Raw genomic sequence first — 27,887 nt, forward strand, 5'->3', positions numbered from 1 at the left:
ATACCCATTCCTCCTTTGTAAGTGTATGATCAAACACTGGTCAGTGTATCAGAGTTTTTTTCTTCTTCTATGGTATACTATCTCTGATATAAGCTAGTGTGTATCTTCCATGGTGTTGAATCAGTAATTTTTGCTCCATATTTATTTTTTATTTTTTGACAGACAATATTGAATCTGGAAACTTCTAAACTTGTTATGATCTGCCATCAACAGATATTGTTTTTTTTTTTCTCAGCAATAAAAGTGAATTTTTTACGTTTTGCTTTTATTCGATTTTGGAATCCGTTTAGTCAAACTGGGTTCTCTCGGGAAAGCTGTTAGAGTGTGGAGCTGCTTGTTGTTGAAATTCTCTCGCTCAAATGCCGCAGGACCTGAACGAAGGCTCCGTTTGAGTTGACGTGCGGAGAGCATGCGCTGAATTTACTGGGCTATAGCCGCACCTTAAATATTGGGAAAACTGGAACTCTTCCAGTGGAAAAAAAAGTGAATCCTAAAACAGTTCAGGTCATGGGGTCAGAGCTGTTGGTGCAGTATTTTAAATTAAAGTCTTTGAGCGGTGTCTTTTGGCTTTTGGCCCTCATGAATATGAAACAAGGCTGTGACTGACTGGGTCTCGGTTCTGGTCTCAGGACCGGGGCGGTGACTGCTGTGACCCCTAAAATGGATGAGCCCTACAACTGCCCCCTGACCCCTGCCAGGACCCCTGAGCCCATGTCTTATGGCAAATGCCCCCTAATGCCCCCACCTCTGTATTAAAGAAACACTGGGAGGTAGGAGCAGCCCATTTCACCAAAGTGGGGCACCCATAACTGAGTGGGAAAATTAGGTCACAGCATTGCCATCCCACCCGAGCAGGCCACGCCCTTTTTCCTGGCGGCCGACCGACACATATCTATCTCTCCGCTATCTTTTTTTTTTTGTTGTTTTTAAAAGAGAGTGGACATTCCACCCTCCATTTTTATTTCTCCTCTTTATTCAGACCAGCGTAAAGCAGAGAGGATTACCCATAGAGACGGGCTCACAGTGCAGAGAGCGCCAGGGCCCGTAATCTAATCCCCGGCCACAAGGGGGCGCTCATACGTGGGTTGAAAATCGGCTACCCCTCACAGACCTGCCAATTAGTCTTTTTTTTTTGTGTGTGTAAGACCGGGTCGGAGCTGGGCCTCTGTGACGGGCCTGGCTAAGCGAGCACCACAGGGCGTTTCATCGCGTCGGGTCGGTGGAGAGAGAAAGCAGGCCGGGCAGGGCAGGGTCGGCCCGGTCCGCTGCCTGTCCCGCCGCAAGAAAACGAGACCCTTTCCCCAGGCTCAGCGCCCCCCGGGTGCGGTTTGACCTGCCTGCCCCCGCAATCAGGTCCAAGGAGTCTCGCAGACTCAAGATGCTGTGAGAGTACTCTGGTGGTGGCGGCGTCGATGTCGTCTGTTCTCGCTAACGCGAGCTTCGTTTTAGCCCCACGCTGATTGCGATGGCTTGTCTCCGCCCCCAGTTGCCCCGTCGGGGGGGGGGGGGTGGGGGGGGGGACTGTATCCTGTTCCTTCAAACAACAAAAAGCTTTTCCAATTTGCAATAATAAGTGGCTAAATTTCCACAGAGTGTAACAGTACTCACGGCACAGAGAGATTAGGTCAAAACCTACGAAATAAAACAGCGTAGAGAGAATCGTTCCGGCTAATAGCTGCAACCTCTAGCTCTCTTCACCCATGCACCGTAATGAGGCTCCATTTAACACGACATGTACTAAATACCAAAAATATGTCTAAACAAGTGTTATATTTAACATTTCTCAGGCTTGCAAATGGAGCATATTTGTTTGCGCACCTTGCAGCCTCATTTCAGTGATTTATGTTGTCTTTGTATTGCTTGGGTTAAGTCACAGGAGACAAAGAAGAAAAACTACATTTGTGAGATTCACCTAGACATTTATTTCCTGCCTTCATTAAGATAAGTTCCACAGCAGAACAGTCCCATGAGCAGTTTCAGTGTATGCATGATGCAGCCAATAAATTTGCCAGGTCTCTTTGTAATTTTCACTCTTTTTCAGTAGCCTAGCTTTTTTGGACAGGTAAAACATGTCAGGTATCATTTTTTGGTGGTCCTTGCATGTTATGCTAATAAGACTGGGCCTTGCCTGGTCTGATTTTAAGATGCTTGATATTCTTTAAGCGGTCGACTTTGCAAACTAGCCCGAGGGAGGATTTGAATGTCTCACATCCTTTGAATGATTCATCCTGTGCCATAAACGAGATGAATCGCTTAAGGGGAATTAAAGAAAGGTCTGCTTGTGCTTTGCTGCTATAAACTTCATCATTATTCCTTCTGTCAGTTGTACAGTAATATGATTTTCTCAGTGCCTCGGTGGTACGGGAGGATTGCGGCCACCTTAACCCTTTTAACAGTCGGTTTTATACAATGCTTTTCAAAATTCTATTTCGGTGTTCTAGAACTTTCAGGTACCAGTATAGCGATTGCTGCATCAGCGTTGGAATGTTCGATTCCGTTAACATTCTAATCCCGTATTTTCCGATCGCGCACCTTGCAGGGTTAATGCGTGCTACACTTAAAGCTACCGACTTCCTGACTGACTTCCTCTCTCCTCCGGCAGTGGCCCCGCCCACGAACCTGCGCGTACGCGGGGTCACGGAGCGCACCATCGACCTGGAGTGGGAGGGCTCCGCGGTGCTGACGGACTACCTGGTCACCTACGCCCCCGCCAGCCCCGGCGGCGTGCAGCTGGACGTCAGGGTGCCCGGCAACGTCACCAGCTGCACCGTCGGCGAGCTGGAGCCGGGCATCGAGTACAACGTCAACGTCTACGCCGTGCTCGACAAGGTCATCAGCGCGCCCGCCAGCACCCAGGTCTCCACGTGTGAGTAGGCCTCGCCTGCCGTTACTTCGAAAACTCCCCTTTTCTCCCACGGCGATCGGAGACTGTGGCTTCGCAAAAGCCCAAAAATTCAACAGTTATCTAGCTCATGGTACCGTGAGTGACTCGCCGATTTGAACCAATCATAGAGTTTTCGCTCTGGAGACCAAAATTGCCTTTTTCGTACGGGTTCAAGATGGCCGACACTCAGCTGCTCCACTCAATATGAGGTCCGTGAAGGCTCTCTCTCCCCACTGTAATTTCCAGCACCTCCCCGTTCTCTATAATATAAGCAGTGAGCCTTAGTGAGCGCGAGTGGGTTTGCTCAAATGGGTGGAATTGAATTCTGGGATAACAATTGTCAGTTTCAGTTGGAGAATATCAGACGGGAAGCTGTGCTCGGCGGTAGGGCCGCGAGGGAAAGAGGGGCTTGCTTTCGCTCTACCTCAGCAGCTCAATGTTTAACCGAGGCGGGGATCCTTTATTTGGACGGGGAGTCACCTCGGCCACGATCCCAAACGCTAATTCCACGGTAACTCTGAAATGTGACGGTCTCCGGTCCTAGAGGGATAGAGGGTTTCTCCCCGCCCCCCCCCCCCCTCCCCCCCCCATCCCTGCATTAGAGCACCCTGGATTAGCTCTAACGTGATTAGATGCGCCTCTGGAAGTGAGAGTGATTGTGAGCGCGTATTTGTGAGAAATTGAAATTGGAATGGGATGTAAGAGAGAGGGGGGCGAGAGTAACTGACCCCGGTCCTATTAGCGAGGAGTCTTATTTAGAGCCCCTGAGTCTCTCGCTTCAAAGGGAAGTGATCCTTTCATTTTGAGCAAAACTAATGAGTCACCCCCCTCCACGCGATACGCCAACACAGCAGAGTGGGTTGGGAAGCTTGGCTCGGATCCGAAGCGTCCCTACGTGCGGCGGCGCCCCAGCGCTCCCGAGGCCCGTAACCCGGATTGATTCGGCAAACACGGCCGGGCCGTGTGAATGGATCGCTCGCATGAAGGTGCGCTATGTAGGGTGCCCCAGTTATGGATTGAGGTGTGCTTGTTTGCGCAGGGGCCTTTGATTGCTCCTGAAAAACGCAGCTGGCCGGTTCATTTCGGGGGGAGCGCGCGCTCTCGTTGCCAGCGGCGCCCGTTCGAAACGGGGCGGCTCAGCGTTTCCACAGGAGCACCTTTTTAGGCGCGGCGTCCTTCAGCGGCGTCGCAGCTATTCGTCGATCGGATTCGGACACAAAGGCGCGGGCTTCGCCGCCGATGACGCTCCGGTCCCAGGACAAACATCGACCCAGCGCGCAAAGCTTAGCTTAGCAAATTCATTAAAATTCATCTATTTAAACTCAAGCAGAGTTTATTTGAGTCCACGATGGATATGAAGGTGCCCTATCAGCGTGAAATTTTCTCCGGATTTTGGACCGAGTATTTTTCTGAGAATGAGAAGAGCGTACTTCCACAAAGCTCCTCTTTACAGAGCGCCGCAACAACAAACAGACGCCTAACAGGTTTGGCGAAGCGTGTGGAGGGTGGTCGGGTGGGCGGTGGGGGGGGGTATGGGGGGGGGGGGGGGTACGGGTCGCACGCAGGAGGTTCCTGGGAAAACAGCCCAGCTTATGCCAACAGGGAGGTGATTAGCCGTCCGCCACCTGCTGGGTAAAAAATACCAGCCTGGCAGGGCATGGCTCCACACACGCTGGCCGTTAGCGATATGGCCGTGGAACAGAAACCCCTGGATTTACAGCAAACGCTCGACTCTTCCATATGGACCGGGACCATTCTGTGGAAATTTACAAGCCTCTGGTTTTTTTTTTTTTGGTTTTTTTTTTTGCCAGGCTGCAGTTAACTGTGAAATAACAAAAGGAAGCGGAAAGCAGATCAAATCTGACGAGAAACATCTCTCGAGCAAATGCGTGTGTGGGCGCTGGGGTTTTTAAAAAAAAATTTTATGGGCTGTTTGGCGGAAATCTGGTATCGGCGTCAGCTCGATGACCGCGTTTGGATTCGGAGCGGCCAAAACAAGAGCGAAGGAGCCTGCCAGTCTGATTTTATTACAGTTCCTCGAACCCCTATACGGTGACACAATAAAAAGTCAGGGACCCGTTAGTTTGTATGGAAATAGCAGTGTTGTTTATTCTAGGAAGACAAAATGGTATCAGTCAAGTGCTTGCGGTTTGAACCGGGCTGAAATGGAACCCTTCAGCCCTAGACGGGGAGGTTGGGGGGGTGGGGGGGGGTAGTGGCGCAATGTCAACCCTTCCACTGAGGTTTGCCCCTGTTGTAAAACTCCCATGCGCAGAAGTTGCCTGTGAGCTCATAATGTGTCAGACACGGAAGACAGGGAGGCAGAATTGCTCGCTACACAAGCGTCCCCCCTTCCCGATCCCTCCCACGCTTCCGTGACATCACCATCTCCGTAGAGACGCGCCCGTCGACACCCCACTCGTGAGGGATGCTGTTTGTGGAAGCTCATCCCTCACTCTCTGGGGGGAGGGATTGCCTCTCTTCTGAAAAGAGGGGTTGGGGTGTGGGTGGGGTGGGCTGGCGGTAGGGTGATTGATTGGACGCATAGGCGATGGAGACTAATGATACATCTCCCCTTTCCTTTACAGATCTCTCCAATCCGGACGGCTTACTCTTCAAATCCATCACTGAGACGTCCGTGGAGGTTCAGTGGGAGCCCTTCTCCTACTCGTTTGATGGCTGGGAAATTAGCTTCATTCCAAAGGTAAGGGTTCCTACAGGAGGGGTGGGGCCCACCCGGTAAGGGTTCCTACAGGAGGGGGGGGCCCGCCCGGGGGGGCCCACCCGAGGTCGATCTCAAATGCGGCCGGGTGGCCGTTGACGACGAAACGGGCACGTGCTGCTCGGTTTCCTTCTCCCACTTCGTTACCATATGAAACGCTGGGCGGACCCTTGGCCATATTGATGGATTAGTTATTATTATCATCAGTTGAGATGCCGTTCATCATGTTCTTTTAAATGGCATAGTAATATGCAAATGAATACTTTTGCCAAGGAAATATAGTGTTATACACAGAGCATTGCTACTGTTCCTTAGGTATCTATCTTAGGTCTTTTCTTCTGTTCTGCTTGCCTGAGATCCTCTTCTCACACTAAGTGCAGAAAGAATCACTTTCTCAGGTTCCCTCGGCAGAATAAAATAGCCGGCATTAAAATCTGAGTTAAATCTGAAGTTCTGGGAGTTTATTTTTGAGGTAGCGCCCCTCCAAGAGCTGAACTGAACACGGGCCCGTTTTTTTTTTCTCGTTCCACAATCCGAAAGCTCTCGCGGCTCGCGGCGGGGCGCGCTGGCGATGAACGGGCGGAGGGGACGCGGAAACACGCGCGCGGGGTCGGCGGTGGCGGCGGCCTCTCGCTGGCTTTTGGCGGCGTTCAGGCGCCGCCGTCGGGCCGCTGTTAGCGTCAGCCGCGCGGCGGGCGGCATCCTGTCGCACAGCCGGGCTTTCTGCAGGACGAAGCCGCTCGCCATCTCCGGCACAGCGAGGGGAGTCCGCGGGCGCCCGTCTCTTATTCACGCGCCTCGCGTGGGGGAAGGGGGGGGGGGGAAGAAAGGGCCTCGCTTCTGGAACATTCGCGAGAAGAAGTCTCGGTCGGAGTCGGCCGCCGCGCAAATCTAATCAGATGCCAGGCGGTTGTCCGCGCCGGCAAAACCTTAACCACGTGCGCACGCAGCGCGTGTAATTTGAGGGGGAAAGCGCCGGGACTATTTTCTTGTCGCAAACAACGAGAAATTAGCGGTTCCCTGCCGGATCGGCGCTTGGATTCTTGTCGCTTTCGGCGGATCGATGCGCGCCGAGCCGTTCCGAGACTTTGGAGAGCTTAATGGCGGCGGTTTCTCAAGTTTTCCCGAGTTTTGTTTCGCCTCGTTCGCACGGCGGACGCCGCGTCCTCTTCGCGGTGTCATTAATTTAATTGTTCTCTCTGTCAGGTATGCGTGCGGCGGGAGGGGTCTGGTCGGCTCGAGGCTTTAATGCCGCGCTTTCAGATGAAAGGAGGAAAAATAAAAAGAAAGAAATAAATAAATGCCGTCGATACAAATGCAGAGAGAGCTCTTAGTGCCGAACACAAAGGAGCGTGAGGTGCATTTGGGTCAGCGTGGACTTTAATCTTGAGGATTGGGTGCGGGGGTGCGGATGGGAGCGAGGGAGGGGGGTGAGATGGCCCCCTGTGCGCGAGCTTCTTTTCTCTCTCGAGGCCTGGGTTCGGACTTCTCTCCGCGTCACTAGGGAAATCATGTTCCAAGCCGAAGCTTCAACCCCCTCTGGATATAATCCGACACCAAGGAGCCGTCCCCCGATTCCGCCAATCCAGTAATGGCTGTCAGAACAGAGGAGGATGCGATGAGCTCGCTATCGACAAACAGTCTCTCTCTCGAAAATTACCCCATCCCCGTCCCAACCGTTGGCCTTAAACCAACTCCTTAGATTGTGAAGAAAATTACAAAGCGTTCAATCGAGACCTGGATGGAGGCTTGGATTATCAGACAACAGCGTCAATTTCCTTTACTAATCTATGATGAAGGAGAATGTCGGCTTGTTTTGACCTTTGTTTTTTTTTTCGTATTTGTTTATGTGCCTTTGTTAATTACATGTTTATTTTGCTAATGTTTGCTGCTGGTGATAAGATGAATTTCCCCACTGGGCACTAATAAATCATATTTTAACTGCTTTGCCAGCAACATTTCCTGTGGACATTTTTTTAAAATTTATTTTATTTTTTTGAAGGGATAGTTCACGTTCTGGTTTTTTAATGTTATTTAGGTGTGATTATTTAAATGACCTGGACATTTTCTTTAAATTTGCAGTTAAGGAAATTTGGGATATTACATACAGTTACACCTCATGAAAAACAAAAAAAAACAAAAAAACAAAAAAAAAAAAAACATGGGCACTTTCAGGCCAGAGCTGTTGCTAAGTCGTTGCAGAATGTATCATTAAAAAAAGGTGCCAGATACAGCACACAGCGTCTGACCGCACGTTCCACTTGTTTGACCGGGTCGAGTGCTCCTGCATTTCTCTGCTATTTTCTGTTTAACGTGTTCAGCTGGAGGACGGCTGATGCAACTCCAGGTTAAGCACCGCACTCAAAGACACGTCTGTGAGACAGGCCGCTGTTCTGCATCCTGCACTGATTCATAAAGCTCACCGTCCGCCGTCCTTTCTCGCCGTGACGGACACTGCCACCCACGGACCTTTCCCCTTTTTGCACACACGTCTTTCTCTGGCGCGTTTTCGATACGAGTAGGACGGTTGAAAATGACTCCCAATGAAGCCGACCAAATGAACACATAATGTGCATAATGAATATCATTGTGACATTAAAAAAAACGAAATAAATAAAGCTTGATATCCGAGTGATGAAAATGGCACCTGTTGACCCGCTTTGGTAAGCGCGCTCAGAAGCGGGCGATGCGTCGTGCCTCCCCTGGCACTGAGTGCCTTCGGCGCCGCGTGGGCTGTGGCGTGACCGTGATAATGGCGATCATTTTTGGCGAAGTGGTTAATGGGTTCCGGGAACCCGCCGATGACTGCGTGCCTATTTCTAATGCCGGAGCCCTGGCTGAACGTGTGTGTGCGTGTGTGTGTGTGTGTGTGTGTGTGCATGCGGTGTCTTTGGCTGGGGGATAGAGACGGGGTGGAAGACATTAGAGGAATCGCTGATCCCAATCCCCCATTAGAATCCCTGATGTTAGAAAGTACGACGATTTAGAAACCTTTAATGGTGACACGAAGCATTCACATCCCACTTACCTTTTCACCTTTCATCATGCCTCTGATGGTGATGATGATGATGATGATAATTATTCTTATTATTAGTAGTAGCAGCAGTAGCAGCAGCAGTAGTGGTAGTAGTAGTAGTAGAGTTAGTAGTAGTAGTAGCAGCAACAGTAGTAGTAGTAGTAGTAGTTGTTGTAGTAGTAGCAGCAGCAGTAGTAGTAGTAGGAGGGCTAGTGGTAGTAATAGCAGTAGTAGTAGCAGCAGTAGAAATAGTAGTAGTAGTAGCAGCAGTAGTAGTACTACTACTAGTAGTAGTAGTAGTAGTAGTAGTAGTAGTAGTAGTAGTAGTAGCAGTAGTGGTAGTAGTAGTAGTAGTAGTAGTAGTAGTAGTAGTAGTAGTAGTAGCAGTAGTGGTAGTAGTAGTAGTAGTAGTAGTAGTAGTAGCAGCAGCAGCAGCAGTAGGACTAGTTGTAGTAACTGTAGTGGCAGTATACAATCCTTCCTATGTCTCTACACTGCATTGCTGGACTGATGGTGGCTGTTTCGTGTGTTCTGGCAGGATAATGAAGGGGGCATGACAGCCCAGCTGCCCAGCACCATAACCTCCTTCAACCAGACAGGCCTGAGGCCCGGGGAGGAGTACACCGTCAACCTGGTGGCCCTGAAGGACCAGGGGCGGAGCCAGCCCGTGACCGCCACCGTCGCCACACGTGAGTCCCGCGTGCGTTTCCGCGCCACCGCGGCGGGCGCTGTGCGCGGCGAGAAGCGTGACGCTCTTACGTGCGTGCCTGGCTCGGCCCACCTGCGAAGCCGTTGCTTTCCATTCTGACCCGCGGACGTTTCTGTCCATGCCCTGCATGCGGGTGTGTGTGTGTGTGTGTGTGTCATTTTCTGTCCTTGAACACGCCGCTGCATCTACGTTGTGTAATCGCTGTCGCGGCGATTGCTGTGGTCATTCTCATTTCTGTTTCCGCTGCTGCCTCTAGCCAGTGGTCCGTACCTGAGTCTCTCCTCGGCCCCACCAGTCTCTGTCCGTATCCTTTTCCCTGTCTGTGACTCTGTTTGTGTCCGTGCTCGAGTTTGTCTGTGCCTTCCCCCCTCTCTGCATCTCTGTCTTGCGTCTGTCTGCGCATCTGTGATTGTACGCCCATCTGTCCCTCTGTCCGTCCGTCCGTCTCTGGAGTCTCTCCCACCATCTTCACATCTCAGTGAACCGAAGGGGTAATTAAGTCCCCCCATATTTCAAGAGTCACACACAGCTGCAGCTAATGAGAAATGTCACATTGATGAATGGGTCAGTCTGCCAGCAATTATGCACTTAATGTAAACCTCACCCAGAAATTCCTCAGACTGACAGTAAAAGACACAAGGATTAAATTCAATTAAACTTTTTCATAACATTCCAGAATGCATTTCTTGCAATGGAAACCCCATTAATGTCCTCAAGAGTCACTGCTGGTAGTAATTCAAGTGCTATCGATTATTAATGAATGATAATTAATAATTCATGCACGCTGCAGATATCTTATTTGTCAGAGTAAGACAGATGTGGAGTTTCTGAATCATTTATGCTAGTGAAGATTTATTACTGATTCTAAGAAATGGAAAATGAAAAAAAGGTTTTTTCAAAAATGGTTATTGAGTCTGGGATGTCCTGCTACACAAATTACAGATTGTGCAAATGTACATAAAATTCTGGGAAAGCCAAATAAACATTCCGTTTGTCTGGTGTGTGTGCGTGTGTCTGGGTGTGTGTGTGTGAGAGAGACTGTATGTGTTTGTGTGCAATGTGTATTACTGTGTAAAATGGGTATATTTTTGTGCAACTCTTTCAAGTCTTATTGATTTGCCTTTATATATTCCAAAGTCATGGAACAAAACCTTATGAGGTGGAGAACTGTCGATTTTAATATTTCAGTATTTGAACATGCACGTTTTATTTTACGGGCAGGCCCCTACAGACCATTGATCTTGGTCTTTCGAACCATGTTTCAGAAACATTACTTTAAAGGAAGGGACCAGTGCTCTCATTGGACCTCATTCACCAAACTTTTCCTTAAATCGTTCTTACTTTTGTTCTTAAAAATGTTCCTGAGAAAAACCAATATGGGATTCACGATTGCTTTTGTGCATATCCCAGGTGCACGAGATGATGAATGCTGACTGTTTGTAAATTTTATGTGCAATCCTGTTCATGTGATTAGCATAAGGAAACAGCTATTAACAAATATAGATAAGAAAAAAATGATGAATGTCAAAATTTTCCTACGAAACGTTCTTACACACAGTTTACAATCAAATGTGATGTTTTGTGATTGTCTATGAATGCATGCGGCGTTGAATAATAACTTAAAAATTTGTCATGATTTTTCTTCAGGAAATGTCTTATAAATGGCTTTAGTTGAGCCAGGTTGGCTTAGATTGTTCAGATAGCCCCCCCCACCCCCACCCCCACCCCCCCCCCCCAGTGAAACAGACAATGTTATTGCCAGAGCAATCAGTAGAAAAGCTATTAGACTTCAATACAGAACTCTCCAGTGTTCACTAATGCATTTTACAGATGTACCACCACGACCTCACCTGCTTAAAAAAAAGCATTTAATGTTGTTTGTATCGCTCACTCCGAATAATAGGTCATAAAAAAGAAACAGTGTCAGCGCTCAAAAAAATATCTAACTCAGAGGTTAATAATGCTATGATTGTTCATTTTCGAAAATTGCTCAACTGTATTATTAAACCCTGATATAATTTGCCAAAGACATGCCACCATATTAAAAATAAATAAATAAATAAAACATTTAAAAAAATAATTTAAAAAAAGTGTAATGCTCTTTGGATTTCTTGGGATAGGAATGTTTGTGTGAGTAAATCAATGTTCTCAGCAGGAAGAGTAATTTTTGAACAATTGGCCCGATAAGATTGCCTGAGAGCTGCTTTCTTGTGAGTTAAGGGATTTCATTTGCGCCCGTAACAATGCAAGCGTATCCATGCTCAATAAAGCCTTTGTCTGTATCTATTAATCAGACGCACCTCAAATGAACTGCAATGTGAATGGAAGCCTCTGATTTTTTGGTGATTAGACTCCGCACACCTATTTTGGGAGTTTGAATATGAGGCTGCATAAAATTGGCAGAGTTTGTGTAATGCAGGAGCATATAAACAATTAATTTAAAGTTAAAAATTTATCGACAACTTGGAACACAATATTATTTGCTTTATTTAAGTGTGTAAGTGTAGCATCGAGCAGCATTCTGGCTGCTGCTGTTGCTCGGAGGCATCCCGGGGTGTCAGAGTTGCACATTGGAATAAAGAGAGCGTTTTTCTCCACACAAGTGCACCTCAGAGATGTCCAAAGACTTCTCGAAACCCGGCCGCAGTGTCAGGCAAAAGAAGAAATACTGGAGGAGATAAAAGATTTCCTGGAACAGCACAGACACGTGCTTCTGCTCCTGCGGCATTAAATCTTCTCTTCAGGGCGAGATTCCTTTGTTTCTGGCTTTTTGTATTTCGGTTTGACAGCTGCGTCTGGCAGCGAGATCTCTCTTTCCGGAATCTTCCGCCGCAATTGCCCTTCCGGAATCAAAAGGCTATCGCTGGTTAATTGACGTCGTGAAAACGTGGGGGGAAAAGATTAGCTTTTAATAGCCATGGCATTGTTTGAGCCCCCCATGTTAATGTACTGTGCGTAATTGCTCTTGGTAAATTCCCTGCTAAAATTAACTTTATTTTCTCAAGTTGCAGTCCTTGCACACCCCCCCCACCCCCCCCCCCGCCATGCACCCACTCAACCGAAGTGGCAGAGGTTTCTCTGGTTCACACAGGGACTGTTAGAGGCGCTCTTTTTTTAAAGAACAACATCATTGCATCACTTAGCATCCCTCTGAGAGCGTTAGACAGATAAGCGCTCTTGTGATCATTACTTTTTTGCGCTTGTTATATCCTTCGAGCGGTTCGAGAAGGGGCTGCGATTCTGTGATGTTTCTCTCCTACGCAGCGCATGAATTATTCATCTGCGGAATCGCTCGCTGTGACGACGCCACAAATAAACGCCACTGCTATCGGGATGAGGTGTTACACACCTGTCGAGAGGTGTTTTACTATAGCCGCTGATAATGTGCTGATTATTATTTTCTCAATTTGCAATTACGTCCTGGAACTTTCCGTGCCGAAGCGACACCTGCTGAACGATATCCAAGGGGACTTTTGTCCTCGGCCCCGTCCTGCCACCCCAGGCTTGCTTTCGTGTGTGTGTGTGAGGGGGTGAGTGGGGGGAGGGTCTAGCCAGGCCGCTATATAAAAATCGTTTTGGACGGAGTGTAGCACAGTGGGTAAGGAACTAGACTTGTAACCGAAAGGTCGCAGGTTCGATTCCCGGGTAAGGACACTGCCGTTGTACCCTTGAGCAAGGTACTTAACCTGCATTGCTTCAGTATATATCCAGCTGTATAAATGGACACAATGTAAGATGCTATGTAAAAGTTGTGTAAGTCGCTCTGGATAAGAGCGTCTGCTAAATGCCTGTAATGTAATGTGTAATGTTTAGCAATACGCGTAGTGCGGATTAAAAACGCGGCGCCGTCCTCCCGCAGTGATCGACGGGCCGAGCAACCTGGTCGTGCGCGACGTCTCGGACACGGTGGCGTTCGTGGAGTGGGCGCCGCCCAAGGCCAAGGTGGACCAGATCGTCCTGCGCTACCGGCTCCTGGGCGCCCCGGGGGAGGGGCCCCGCACCACCTTCCGGCTGCAGCCCGCGCTCAGCCAGTACTCGCTGCAGGTGCTGCGGCCCGGCTCGCGCTACGAGGTGTCCGTCAGCGGCGTTCGCCGCGGCAACGAGAGCGACGCCGTCTCCGCGGAGTTCACTACCGGTGAGCGCCGAACCCCGCCAGCCCCGCCCGCCCGCCCGGCCGGAACGGGCACCGCCGTCGGCTCGGTTTGGCACGCGGGAGAAAACAAAAAAACTGTTCTGAGACTGTTCATTACAAAGCACTGTGTACTCTACATATGCACCCATCATTAGTACCGGTGTTAGTGCTGAAGAAATGCTGGTCAGAGCTGCGTAGTAACTACTAAGCATTTTGTCATTTAAACTGCATGTCTATCCATCATCATCATTGCCAATGTTCGTGCAGAAAAACAGTTCTGACATGAGACATTTAACAAATAAGTACACTAAGTACTTATTTACATTATGGTGAAATATTATTGTTCGGACAAGGCCAGTTATTGTGTGAAATTTCTGCAGCACATGTCCGTTATAATATTTCTTTTTAGACAGTCCTTGTGCAGATAAGTGCAGCTAAGTGTCTTAGCGTGTGATTTATGTGCATCTGGAGGGAAGCTTTTTGTTTATCCTCCCGTACGGGTCAGTTGTTCTGTGTGCAAAGTGCTGCTAATTGATTGGCTGGGGGATTTATGCGCACCCCGCGGCAGAGAGGCTAGCGTAGCGGCTAGCTCAGCGGACAGAGCAGGGATGTGAGCGTGGGTGTGACGCGGGCGACTCCTGGCGACTCCTGGTCTCAGTTCCCCAACCGTCTGTAGTTCTGTCGTTCTTCTCAGAGCTCGACGCGCCCAAGAACCTGCGGGTGCTGTCGCGGACGTCCACGGCGCTGGAGGTGGAGTGGGACAACAGCGAGGCGGAGGCGGAGCTGTACCAGGTGGTGTACAGCACGCTCGCCGGCGACCAGTACGACAAGATCATCGTCCCGCGCAACGCCGGCCCCACCACCAAGACCACGCTCACAGGTGAGCGGGTTCACCTGTCCCATTTCGGGTTCACCTGTCTCATTTCGGGTTCACCTGTCTCATTTCGGGTTCACCTGTCCCATTTCATCACGTTCTGTCACCATTTACCTCCAGAGGTGTACCGAAGGTGCTACTCTTACAAGCATACAGAACATGCACGCATAGATGCATACATACATACTTACATACGTACGAACATACACACACGCATGCATACAGACATACACAGCAATAAATACATACACAGCACAATGTTTAGTGTGATATCATTTCCAGACAGAGTACTTTAGAATTCCCATGTTACTCATATAAACTGTATATACTTTGTGCATGCATATATACACATGGGCAGTTAGAGTTCAACAAGAGTTCACCAGCAAAGAAGATCCAAAAGGAACCTTGTGCTGCAGTGTGCTTTTTGCCGGTGTGTGTGTGTGTTGTGTGCGCGTGTGTGTGTGTGTGTTAGAGAGAGAGGAAGAGACAGAGAGAGAGAGAGAGAGAGAAAGAGAGTATACTTCCATCCACTGTATTTTCTACTATTTACTGTAGTATGTTTTCTAATTAATGTTTAGCTTTTCAATGTCTAAACGCTTGCTTTGGCAATATGTACAGTGTTACGTCATGCCAATAAAGCCATTTGAATTGAATTGAATTGAATTGAATTGAACTGAGAGAGAGATAGAGAGAGAGAGAGAGGAAGAGAGAGAGAGAGAGAAAGAGAGGGAGGGAGAGAGAGAGAGAAAGAGAGGGAGGGAGAGAGAGAGACAGAGAGACGCAGAGTCTCCTGGCTCCTCCTGGCTGTAATTCCCTGTCTTCCTCTCTCCGTTAAGTGGAGCCGGGTGCCTACCAGAGCACGTCTGGATGAAGTCCAACCTGCGGAAGGCCCTGTCAAGGGCCACTGCAGTCAATGCGGGCGTTCTGCTTTTTCTGTTAACTGATAAGCACACCAGTTGTCAAATTGATTTTTCGCTCTGAATAATTATTGGTTTTAAAAGAGGATGCTAGCAAAACTCCAGAGAAAACATATTGACGAACACCATATTTTCCCTAGCCTGTATAATTAATGGGATTTCTAAAAGGATGTTATTTGAAAACTCATACCGCAATGCTCATGAATATTTGTCCCTAGGTTTCACATTATACAGAAAGGACTCTGTTTTAATTGTGTGAAGTGGCACAAGTGAATTTCCTTATGCGGAATCTCATCTATATGACTTGTAAATTTTTTATGTTGTTCTCTTCGTACGATACGGTAATTGCTCCTTTTTTCAGCCCCGCTATTCTGTGTGCGGTATCATGGCAACTCATTAGCGAATACTCGGTAAAGGTGTATTGGGTTTAAGAGGGTTTCATTAACTTTAGTGTTTAAAATATCCTCAGAACCATCGCTCCCCACACACTTGACGTGTGACATTTGAAACAGCAATTAAGTGGAAATGCGTACTGTAACATACTATCTCCCTGCCTCGCCCCCCCCCCCCCCCCACCCTCCCTCACTCAACCATAGACCTGATGCCTGGGACGGAGTATGGAATCGGAATATCTGCGCTCCTGGGGGGTAACCAGAGTTCCCCAGCAACAATGAACGCTAGGACAGGTGAGCGTCTGCCTCTTCTGTACACCAGTGTGCAGAGCAACACAACACCGGTGTAGTTACATTTAATGTACAGGACAGGAATGGGTGGAAAGAATAGGGTGGAACTGGAAAAAAAAGAGCTTTATCTAAAACCATTAATCAAGCCATGGACAATATCTGCAAGAGCGGAAAAATCATGGGTTCTTTGAGACACATAATGGAAGTAATTTGAAGTACGTGCGATTGTAAGTTAAATGGTGGAGGGGTGTAATAAATTAGATCTTTGAGGAGCTGCATAGTTATTTTCCTAAATGATGCTTGGGTGCAGATGCATTTTTACATTTCCTGTGTAGTTATAAGGTTAGCTTTGTCCTCAGGGAGCTTGAATAGTGACTGAATGTCTTCCTTTTGGGAAAAGCTTCGATCACACATTCCGGAGTGAAGAAGTAATGGAAATTTGTGTTACAGAGGACTGGCGTCCTCGTGTGTGATTGGTGGAAAACTTTGTACAGGTGGGAGTGGCTTACAGATGTGACTGAACATTCTAAATTGTGGGAAAAGGGCATGAAAACATTTTTAAAATGTCACATTAAATTTTTTAAATTCACAGCACTAGAATAGATCCCAGTGTAAATAAATAAATAAATAAATAGATAAATAAATAAATAAGTAGAAAGTACGAGGAAGAATAAATAGCGTCAATTCTCAGGCTCCTGTGTAGGGAAAAATACCCATGTGTCCGTCTGTGTTGATTACATTGCAGGTAAACACAGCCTAGCTTCTGTTGTTCATGAATTGTTAATGCTAGCATATGTCACGTCTCATGTATTATGATGAAGATGTTTGAGCTGTAGATTGTCAACAGTGTCAGCAAGCGCCATGCTTACAGTGTTTTCATCATGTTTGCTGATTATTATACAAATGTAATAAATTTACCATCAGTGAGTTTAATTAATATGTGTAAGGAAGACACTACTGTTTGTTACCACTGAAAGTCATTTGTCTTTATCGATATGAGAAATTTATGACAGAATGGGGCAGCTATAAAAAATCAATATATTGTAGATTATTGCCGGATTTTATGGACATAACAGAAACTCAGCCGTTTATTTTGAACATTCTGTTGCACTACTATAAGCATGTGACAGAATACCAAAATCATAGCCTGAACATTCCAGTTTCATGCATTTTACAAATGTTCATATGGAATGGGACCAAGATCAATACCAGAAACATGACTTCTATACTGGAATACAGTGCTTGAAATTCCTGTTGAGAGAAGTACATTGAAATGATGGAACTTAGTGCAGAAACTGTCCATCAGAGCCATCGATGGAATCTGTGTAGCTCCGCCCTGCGGCGCCCATATTTGGTAGCTCCTAGATCACATGACCTCCCCCACAGGTCTGGACGTTCCCATGGACCTGACGGTGACGGCCTCCACCGACAACAGCATCTCCCTGCTGTGGGGGCTGGTCCAGGGCCCCATCGACCACTACAAGATCACCTACACCTCCTCCGCCGGCGTGACCACGGAGGTGACCGTGCCCAAAGAGCGGTCGGCCATCACCCTGAGCGAGCTGGAGCCCAGCACCGAGTACACCATCACCGTGGCGGCCCAGCGCGGCAGGCAACAGAGTGCGGCCACCACCATCGACGCCTTCACAGGTAACCCAGCCTTCACAGGTAACCCCGGGCCTTCACAGGTACCCTGGGCCTTCACAGGTAACCAAGCCTTCACAGGTAACCCTGGCCTTCACAAGTAACCCCAGGCCTTCACAGGTAACCCTGGCCCTCACAAGTAACCCCAGGCCTTCACAGGTAACCCTGGCCTTCACAGGTACCGAGCCTTCACAGGTACCCCGGCCTTCACAAGTACCCCAGGCCTTCACAGGTAACCTTGGCCTTCACAGGTACCGAGCCTTCACAGGTACCCCGGCCTTCACAAGTACCCCAGGCCTTCACAGGTAACCTTGGCCTTCACAGGTACCGAGCCTTCACAGGTACCCCGGCCTTCACAAGTACCCCAGGCCTTCACAGGTAACCCCTGGCCTTCACAGATACCCGAGCCTTCACAGGTACCCCGGGTCTTCACAGTGCACCGTGCCTGTCTAATAGTGCTGTTATCTGCTGGTGGTCCCCGTGTCCTGCGCCTGTCTAACAGTGCTCTTATCTGCTGAAGGCATCGGTGTACGTGCATGCAGATTAGCATTTCCGGAAAATTCTAAAGACAAGAGTCAACAGTACTGTGAGACAAAATGTTTTTAGATCTGAGACACATTTTCAGATTCAGACTCAAGTAAAATGTGTTGTGCTGGTAATATCCAACATTGCAGAGCACATGGGGTGAATATCAAGTTCAGTGCATGTGCTTGTGCTGATACCCAACACTGAATGTATTCGTGCTAATACCTAACAGTGACTAAGTACTTGTGCTGATATCTAACACTGAACATGTACTTGTGCTAATATCGTATACTAGCCATGTACCTGGATTAATATGCAACAATAAACCCATACCTTCACTAATATCAAGCGCTGAACGCATGCAGCATTCTGACTTACATTATCACTGAACACACACCTTGCTCTAATACCTCGCATTGCAGCGCGGGGATTGAATTCGATAAGCCTTTCAGTCTAAATTTGCATACTGGACATGTAAAAGAGACCTGTCACAATTTGCATAATTGTTTATGCGCCGAGTGATTTGTATTCAGGAGGCACGCCCAGTCACGATACTGCAGGACCGCAGTCCAGCCAGTTGTGCGCTTGTAGGTCTACGCACTGTTCATTTTTCAAATGTGCAAAAGGGAAATAGATCAATGGCTCCGTTTTCAGCAGCCGAAAAACCTCACTTCAGTAATTAATAAGGTCATGGATACTGTACAGCCCTCAGCCTATGCGACCAGTCATTCAGGGTCCCAGCTGAAGTGTTCAATGCAGGTGGTTCAAACCGCTTTCTATATATCTGCGTCCTGTGAGAAATGAACATAAATTATAAACTAAAAAAATAAAAAATAAAATCACGTAGTCAAGCTTTTCATTTCGAGCAACATGGGCAGTGGGAATCCTTCCAGAAAACACCGAAAAACTGTTGTGTAAGAGTAGCCTTCCCTTCCGGGAAATTTCTTTAAAGGGAGCTGTGCCTAGCCTTGATTCCCAGCCTGGAGCAGTAACAGACATAAGTGTGGTTTCATTTTCTCCTTCAGGTAGTTGTGCATGCGTGTGCCCTGTGTGTGCATTGTAAGTTTACATCTGTCGCCATGGCAACCATGCTCCTTTGCTCATCACATCGGCTTAAGGGTCCTTCATCTGTTCAGCTGAAAAAGGCTGTCTCTCCTTCTCTCTCACAATCTCTCTCTCTCTCTCTATCTCTCTCCTTTATTCCCTGAGAGGAAGCTTGATCATGGAAGCCTCAGCTTGACTAAAATTTCACCTGGACTCTCCAGGGGCTTCAGTTCTTTTTTATTATTATTATTATTTTTTTATCATTACCACATTCTCGCCTGTCACAGCTCTGCTGTCACAATTGTCCACAGCCACAGTGCCTCCTGCTGGTGGAGCTGTCACCGCAGTTGACCATTCCAATACTCAACCTTTTTACGCCATCATTTCCCAGAATCCCTCAGTCCTTGCTGCGACTAACCTTGCTGACGCCGCGCCAGTGCTCGTCATGTCATTTTCCGCTGCTTCTTGTCACCCCCCATCATCTCCGGCTAGCGGCCTCCCCCCCAGAGACGCGCTGACTCCTCCACCCCACCAGGTGGCGCTGCTCGTTTCCCCCCCCCGCTCTCGCCCTGACCGATGGCGTTTGGCTTCCAGGGTTCCGCCCGGTCACGCAGCTCTACTTCTCCGACGTGACCTCGTACTCGCTGACGGTGGCCTGGAGCTCGCCGGCGCCCCCCGCCGACATGTTCATCCTCAACTACAGCCCCCAGGACGGCGGGGACACCCTGGAGGTGACGCTGGAGGGCTCCAAGACCCAGGCCACGCTCAGCGGCCTGCTGCCCTCCACCCTGTACACGGTCACCCTCATCACCGTGCAGGGCGACGTGACCTACGAGCCCGTCACCGGCTCGGCCGTCACAGGTACCCGCTACGTCATTACATCACATCTGTTCGGCAGACGCTTTCATCCAATGTGACGTACAATGAGGACTAGCTAGTCTGCAGGTAAGCAGAGCACTAATTTAGTTAGGAAAATGGCGAGCATTTTTGGGCTGAATGGCCTGTTCTCTCATAATTATATTATGCTATATTATGTTATGTTATAAGTACATACCAAAGGTCATTGGAGCAACTACAAAACACAGGTTCGATACTCATACAATACTCATTTTGTACAGTCATTTATAGCCGTGAACACATTAAGTCCAGTACACACAGTGAACATCACTGACCTAACCTGTACTAAGTCAAACTAGAAGGCATGACGAGCTACAACATCAAGATTATGATATCCCATCATGCACCTCTCACCCCACGACCGGAAGCCTCCGTGGAGACAGTTTTCAGTTAGAAACACGGGGGCCTCGTCACAGCGGCAGTATTTCAGAGCTCAGATTTAACGGCTGTGGCCTGCGTTAGCGGTTCCGTTTCCAGGATGCCGCGTACGATTGACGGAATATTTATTGGCGCATTATTTTAATTCATTACTTTTTTCCTTTCGCGAAGATGCTTTGTTTTGATTGTGTCACAGTCAATATGTGTGTACACTCTGGCGTTCACCTCACCTTGTTTTATATACTTTGTTATAATCCTCTTTGGATGAGCGCGTCTGCTACATGAATAAATGTAAATGTAAACCGACAGACTCGTATAAGAGCATGCCAAGACTTCTCAGAGAATCTGTTTTGTTGGAATCAGTTATTCGTGAAGATCTCCAAAGCAATAAGAGACCGATTTTTTTCCCCTCCCTTCCACAGCACCGCTCATTGAAGTCTCCAGCTTTATTTCCATACTATAATATTTATCAATATTTAATGAGGAAGTCTGATGGATTTTGAATGAGAGTGAGCTCCGCTGGGCAGGCGCGGGGAGTTCTGGTCGAGCAGATGGAGACGGATGCCGGTCCTGAGGAAGCCCACATGCGCAAGAGCTGCTTTCATGTGTTACTTTATACCCAAGCGAAACCGAGCCTTCAGTCCAGTGATTAAGGCATCGGTCTGCATTAAAACAACAGCCACGACAGGCTCAGTGAAGCCGGCAAAAGGGCCAGGACCTGCCGCAGACTGGCTTTGTGTATGTATGCGCTGCTGGAATTAATTCAATATTTTCAAACGGCCCTGCGCGGAGCCATTGCGTCTAAGCAAATAAGCTGCATTGCTATGACTCCCAAACCAGGGTTTGAACGCTTGGCCGATCGAAGCTTGAAGTCCACATTGACGTCTCCCTTGTGTGGTGTATATTGCTGGGTTCGAGAGGACGGGAGAAAGGCTGAACACTGCAGTCAAGGCTGGGCCTCCATATTTAAGGCAGGGCAGGAAAAATCAAATAGGGGTAGAACATCCTTAGCATCACCTTATTCATAGAGGAGCTCCACCAATCATAAACTATGTTGATAACGGCCAATAGAACAACGCCCATCGCGATTGGTGGATATTCTTCCTGGAGTCCCTGGTAGTAAATAGTGTCCACCAATCACCTTCGGGGTTGTTGTTGTTTTTCCTGTGTAGTCCATGACTGGTGCAGCTGGGGCAGTGCGACTTTGCTCAAGTCCCTGCAGCTATCCGCAGTTAATGCGCTGCGTTGTTTAAATCCGGAAGCTGCGTTGTTGATACATGTTCTTGACTGAGTTAACAACCTGCTGACTCCAAAGACGTCTGAGGGTTAAACCTCAATCACCACACACTCAGGCTGCTTTCAGACTCCAGTTAATATGCCTCTTAATCTGTAATGTGTTTTCACTCCTGCTATATTATTACGAACGCTGTGGCTTCTGTTCATGACTAATACAATTCGTGCTTTTTTTTTTTTTACAGACATACATTTGGCACAAATTAATGTGTCAGTCCTGAATATATTTTTTATGGTGATTAGAAAAAGGCAAGAACACATATTTATTTATTTATTTTTTTTTGGACCGGAGAGGGCTTCTTCACTGATTCCTCTCATTTAGGGAGATAAATCGATCTGAGCGCGTGCGAAACCGCGTTTCAGCGTTTCCTGCCATATTTTCTCATTAGCTCTCTCTCCTCCCGCAGCTGCATTGCAGATCCTCCTCCATGCTTTATTTCTTTATGAACGCGTTCCGCGCGCGTAATCCTCTCTTAATTACCTCTGCTGGAACGTGGGAAGTGGCTGGAATATACCTCCGCCGCCGCCGCCGCCAGCTGCCCAGCCCGGGCGCGGTCTCCGGACAGCTTCCCCCCCCCCCCCCCCCGATACAAAGAGGTGAACTTTGCACAGAACCACCTGCACGCCGCTTCCCGGGCCCCGGTTTCGGGAGCTGCCAATTTTTCGGTAACAATAAACAAGCGGCGCTCCGGCCAGAATCGAAACGGACTCGTCGAGTTTTGGGGCTTTTGGATGCTGTGTGCGCGAGAGGCTCGTTTTTCACACGGGCCAGAAGCCATCTTTGAAAACATGCCTGTTTGTCAAATGATATGCCGCTTGATGACTGAGAGGGAAGCGGGGGGGGGGGGGGGGGGGGAGCGATTCCAACGTGGCTTGAAGCCGCTCCATATCGAGTCTGCTTGTGCCAAAAATATGATGCTGAGTAGGGGCTGGGCTTGATTAGAACTTGGACGGGAGACCTGACAATGAACAGCTTTCTGTCAGAGTTGATGTTAGTCAGCCAGTAGGGGGCGATCTTCTCTCTGGATTGTTTTAAATCCAATGTTCCAGTTTAGTGATTGGGGCCACTGCCCTATACTGGGTACAGTCCTCTGAGAAAGACCTTAATTCAGGGGCCTGGTTCTGTGGCCATTAAACATCCTGTGAAACGTAATGAAAGGCCAAGGTTGCTGACCTTGCCGTCCTGGCAAAATTTCAAAAACTGGCCCTCTGCATCTGGCCATTTCCACCCCCCACCCCCTCCCCCTCCCACTACCCTTGTGCTATCCATTGCAATCTCTGCCCACACTTCCTTACCAGCCTGTGGCTTAAAAGAGAATTGAGCTTTTTCAGCCTTCCTTTTTGAATGAATACAGTGACAGGACCAACCGAAAAATATTCGCGGTGATGGCTGGAGGTCGGCTTTTACCCCTCATCATGCGAAAGGGCTCACAGGGGTAAATATACTGGGCCCCGGTCCCATGTTTTCACTTGAATGCAGTTTAAATATCAAGGCTAAATCCAACAGTGTGACTGACAGCCCTGTTGAGCGGGAAATAATTGGAAATGTGCATACATGAATAATCGCATCGGGGTGACTCGGTGGATTCCCGAATTGCGGTCGCGTTTAAATAAGGCGGGAGGCGTTACTTTGAATCGTTAACCCACTCTGTCAATTATACTCGCGATAATAAGCGAACCGCACGGGGAAGAGGATTCGCACACCACCCCTTCTGGGTCTCCCCACTGTTTCCCACGGAGTCTGGAATTATAGGGGGATCCTATCCCGCAGCTCCCCACAGTTAGTTTTTTTTTTTTTTTTTACACCTTACCGAATTGGCCCGCAGCTCACGTCTGGTGATTAACTCGGCTGCTTTCGAGTGCGCCGGGCACCTCCCGCACCCCCAGCCGCTCCGCTGCTGGGAACTCTGGGAACAGTCTTTAAAAAAAAAGGAATATATTCCCCGGTGGCTGGCGAAACTCGGTAACAATGCAAATGGTTCTGTCCCTGGCCTTGTGTTGCCTGTGCCCGCCGCGGTGCGTTAGCCACTGTCCGCTCAGCCTCGGCTGTCCTGCTGCTCCGGCTCTGACTGAGGTTGATTGAAAATGTGTCTGATTGGTTTGTGATGGTTTCTATAGCGACCATTGTCCACTCTGACCTCTCTGAATCCTCTGACCCCCCCACCCCATCTCCCCTCTCTCTACTCCCCTCCCCCCATCTCGCCGCTCTCTACTCCCCTCCCCCCCATCTCGCCGCTCTCTACTCCTCTCCCCCCCACCCCTCACCTCTCCACTCTCTACTCCCCTCCCCCCCACCCCTCATCTCCCCACTTTCTACACCCCTCCCTCTCCCCACCCCTGCCTCCCCGCTCTCTACTCCTCTCCCCCCCACCCCTCACTTCCCCGCTCTCTACTCCCCTCCCCCCCATCTCGCCGCTCTCTACTCCCCTCCCCCCCATCTCGCCGCTCTCTACTCCCCTCCCCCCCATCTCGCCGCTCTCTACTCCTCTCCCCCCCCACCCCTCACCTCTCCACTCTCTACTCCCCTCCCCCCCACCCCTCATCTCCCCACTTTCTACACCCCTCCCTCTCCCCACCCCTGCCTCCCCGCTCTCTACTCCTCTCCCCCCCACCCCTCACCTCTCCGCTCTCCACTCCCCTCCCCCCCACCCCTCATCTCCCCGCTTTCTACACCCCTCTCTCTCCCCACCCCTGCCTCCCCACTCTCTACACCCCTCCCCCCCACCCCTCATCTCCCCACTTTCTACACCCCTCCCTCTCCCCACCCCTGCCTCCCCGCTCTCTACTCCTCTCCCCCCCACCCCTCACCTCTCCGCTCTCTACTCCCCTCCCCCCCACCCCTCATCTCCCCGCTTTCTACGCCCCTCCCTATCCCCACCTCTGCCTCCCCGCTCTCTACACCCCTCCCTTTACCACCCCCCCCCCCCCACCCCTCACCTGGTGCAGGTATGGACCCTCCTCGGGAGGTTATCGTGTCCTCCGTCACCGAAGACTCCGTCACCATCTCGTGGAGCCATCCCATCGCCCGATTCGACTACTACAAGATGTCTTACCAGTCGGCTCGAGGTCTGTTCACTTAACCGCCATACCGTTACCTGCGGTGATTAACACGTGGCTCTGCGTTGACTCATTGCCTTGAGTGTGTGTGTGTGCATGTGCATGTGTGTGCATGTGTGTGTATGGGTGTGTGTGTGTGTGTGTGTGTGTTTCTGGGTCTGTGCCTGTGTGCCTGTGTGTGTGTGTGTGTGCTCATGTACTGAACTGCTTGTATGTGTGTGTGTGTGTGTGTGTGTGTGTGTATTTATATGTGTTCATAATTAGACACAGTGCCCCAATGGTAACATATTTTTCACGCTCTCAGAGGGGCGACACTGAGAGAAGAATGTAGATTCTGATGCATTCCGCTCTCTAAGTCGTGTCTTTGATGCAGCCTGCTCATTTATCCTTAACTGAAAGAATGAAGTGAGTCGGGATGCGGAGGTCAAATCATTCTCTTTTTTTACATACAGACAGAGACTTACGTGTCATGGCTGCACGTATAATAATCTTATGTTGATTAAATGCGTACTGCAGGGACTGATGTACAAATTATTTTCACACACGGCGCATGCACACAAAGGAATGTGATGGAAATGTCATATAAAGTGACTTATTTTAACCGTGTTCCATGTAACAGTAATATCAGCAGGGCACACGGCACGTTGCATTCGAAATGAAACGGTGAATATGAGGTTAAAGTGCAGACTGTCGGCTTTAATTTGACAGCATTTGCATCCATATCGGCTGATCCGTGTAGGGATTACAGCCCTTTTCATACATAGTCCCCCATTCCAGGGGACCAAAAGTTATTGGACAAATCAAGAACGTCTTAAATAGAGTCATCCTACCTAGTATTTGGTTGCAAATCCTTTTGCATTCGATGACAGCCTGAAGTCTGTGCCCTATACAGTATATATGGGTTCTGTAGAATAAAGCCTAGCATTGCATGCAGCCAAAGGTTCTGCTGGACCGTGCTGAATATTCAGACAGCTTGTTTTCCTCTGTTCCCCTGGCATGCAGGAAGGGTGGACAGCGTGGTGATCGACAACGACGTGACCAACTACACCCTGAGCAGCCTCCACCCGGCCACCGAGTACGAGATCGGCCTGAACGCCGTGCGAGGAAGCCAGGAGAGCGAGGTCGTCACCACCAGCGTCTTCACGGGTCAGCCAACCCCCTCGACCACCCCCCCCTTTCCCGCCACGGGCGCTGCCCCGGAGCCATGCAGCACAGCTGTAGAATGTAGACCGTCGAATGTGTACAGCTGTAGAATGCAGAATCTAGATAGAATGTGAACAGCTGTAGAATGTAGAATGTGGACAGCTATAGAATGTAGAATGTGAACAGGTATAGAATATAGAATGTCAACGCACCACTTTGACGGAGTGTGTAGAACATTCCGGTTTTCCCACACCATCATCATAGTTCCAGTTTCACGCAGTTGGAGTTCTAGAACTTAGAACATAAAGGTTCCTCATTGTTGCTGAATATATAGATTGTGTAGGCTTTGCCTACTTTAACTATGGTTTCAATGCTATGCTGTAGAGTTACAGATTATCTACAAATATATCATGTTTATTGACATTTTAGAATTGCAATGTATTCCCTTGTTGGATAAAAGCAGCTACCTTCGTTGATTTAGAGGGCTGTCCGTTTTAAGAATAGCCACCCCATCCTTCATAAACTGCTTTCGATGGCACCCCCAGTCTGCTAAAACTATATATTGCGCCAACAAACCCCCTCGAAATCTGGACGAATCTGGTTCATGTAGCATGTAATCGCTGTGCCTGCGCTGTTAATTTATACAGGAGCTACAGTACACTCTGGCCAACATCTTGCCGGAAGGAATGAATTTTTTATTTTTTATTTTCTGCATTTATAGCACGTCGTGAAAAATAGCGAGCCGCAGCCGGGGCTCCTATTTTTAACCGCCCTCTTCCTTCCTCGTCTTCCTCCAGCGCCGCGAGCCGGTCAGTCAATTATTCCCCGGCCCTCCCCGCCGCTGAGCTGGCGGACATTTTCGTGTGAACGGATACCGCGGAGTGGTTTCGGTGCTCCTGAGGGCCCGGGCCCCGCTAACCCGGGCTTAGCCGCGCCGCCGCTGCATGCGTAATCTGCGGCCGTTTCCACGGCAGCGCGTGCCCTGCATGGCTATCGGCCTCTAAACCCGCCTCCGAACAGTCGCTCCAGAAAGAAACGCCGAAAGGCTCCCTGTCCTCTCGACTAATTGTCTGATTTTTTCGATGTTATTTTGCGCGAAAAACTCTCCCCCCCCCCCCCCCACCCCCACCCCCCCGGTGGAAATAAGCGAGTCCTCGTCTCCCGCCGCGCGATCTGCATGCTCCGTCTTCTCTCTCTTTGTTCCGCGTTTCCTGAAATGAGTCTTTCTTTTTGTGTCGGTTTCTTTCTTTCTTTCTTTCTTTCTTTCGTTCTCAAGGTGTACATTCTGCTAAAGAATGAACGGTGAATTCTCTTATGCAGCGTGGGAGCTGAAGTCGGGGAAATGAGAATGTGTCCTCGGTCCCCTGAGGGCTTTCTTTGTTTTATGCTATTTTGCTTAACATCTATACACGCTGTGATAATCATTGGAAACTTAATACATCGGCGTTGTGAAATGCAAGCACGTTTTGTTGGAATGTATGTTGTCTGTTGCTCCAAAAATAACACAGACATGCATGCACTCACGTAATGAGATGACCTGCATTTAGTGCACGCCTTAGCGTGGGCAGAACCGCGTGTTCGATTCGTCACGTGTGTGCAGTCCTACAGAAGGAGACGTGTCTGAGTCCGCGTTCCTCTCTGTGAGATATTACGGTTTTATTGGACGCGGTGGCATTTTTGCATAATGGGCTTGCCTGCCCTGTACTGCCCCCCCCCCTCCCCCCCCCAGCCCGATATTGTGCAATATCAGCCTGCGAATAAATGAGGGCATTGGGTGCGGAGTCATATCGAAAAAGAGCTTATTTTGTAAATATTGACGGTGGAATAAAAAGAGATTTTAATCTCTCCTCTGATCGTGCGGTGGTGAGTGGGGGCGTTTGGGGGGGGGGGGGGGGCGCGCGTGTGGCCCCGTGCCACTGCTGCGTCTCTCTCCCGAATATTAAACCGCGCCCGCTCGCCGCAGTTCCGT

The 27,887-nt window shown here is 49.0% G+C and overlaps 1 protein-coding gene across 4 annotated transcripts in view; it reads left to right on the top strand.

Moving 5' to 3' along the window:
* Positions 1 to 27,887, top strand: part of tnr (tenascin R (restrictin, janusin)) — a 171,995-nt gene that overhangs the window by 123,203 nt on the left and 20,905 nt on the right. For 3 of the 4 annotated variants that reach the window (XM_035421000.1, XM_035420998.1, XM_035420999.1), the window contains 10 exons: positions 2,603 to 2,866; positions 5,473 to 5,588; positions 9,161 to 9,311; positions 13,191 to 13,466; positions 14,140 to 14,343; positions 15,851 to 15,940; positions 17,324 to 17,587; positions 19,745 to 20,011; positions 24,665 to 24,784; positions 25,778 to 25,921. In XM_035421000.1, the coding sequence (XP_035276891.1) occupies positions 2,603 to 2,866; positions 5,473 to 5,588; positions 9,161 to 9,311; positions 13,191 to 13,466; positions 14,140 to 14,343; positions 15,851 to 15,940; positions 17,324 to 17,587; positions 19,745 to 20,011; positions 24,665 to 24,784; positions 25,778 to 25,921 (1,896 nt within the window). The remainder of the gene's footprint in view (positions 1 to 2,602; positions 2,867 to 5,472; positions 5,589 to 9,160; positions 9,312 to 13,190; positions 13,467 to 14,139; positions 14,344 to 15,850; positions 15,941 to 17,323; positions 17,588 to 19,744; positions 20,012 to 24,664; positions 24,785 to 25,777; positions 25,922 to 27,887) is intronic. The other variant, XM_035421001.1, reaches the window with a different exon arrangement.

Source organism: Anguilla anguilla, chromosome 6 (assembly GCF_013347855.1).
Source record: "Anguilla anguilla isolate fAngAng1 chromosome 6, fAngAng1.pri, whole genome shotgun sequence".
NCBI lineage: Eukaryota > Metazoa > Chordata > Actinopteri > Anguilliformes > Anguillidae > Anguilla > Anguilla anguilla.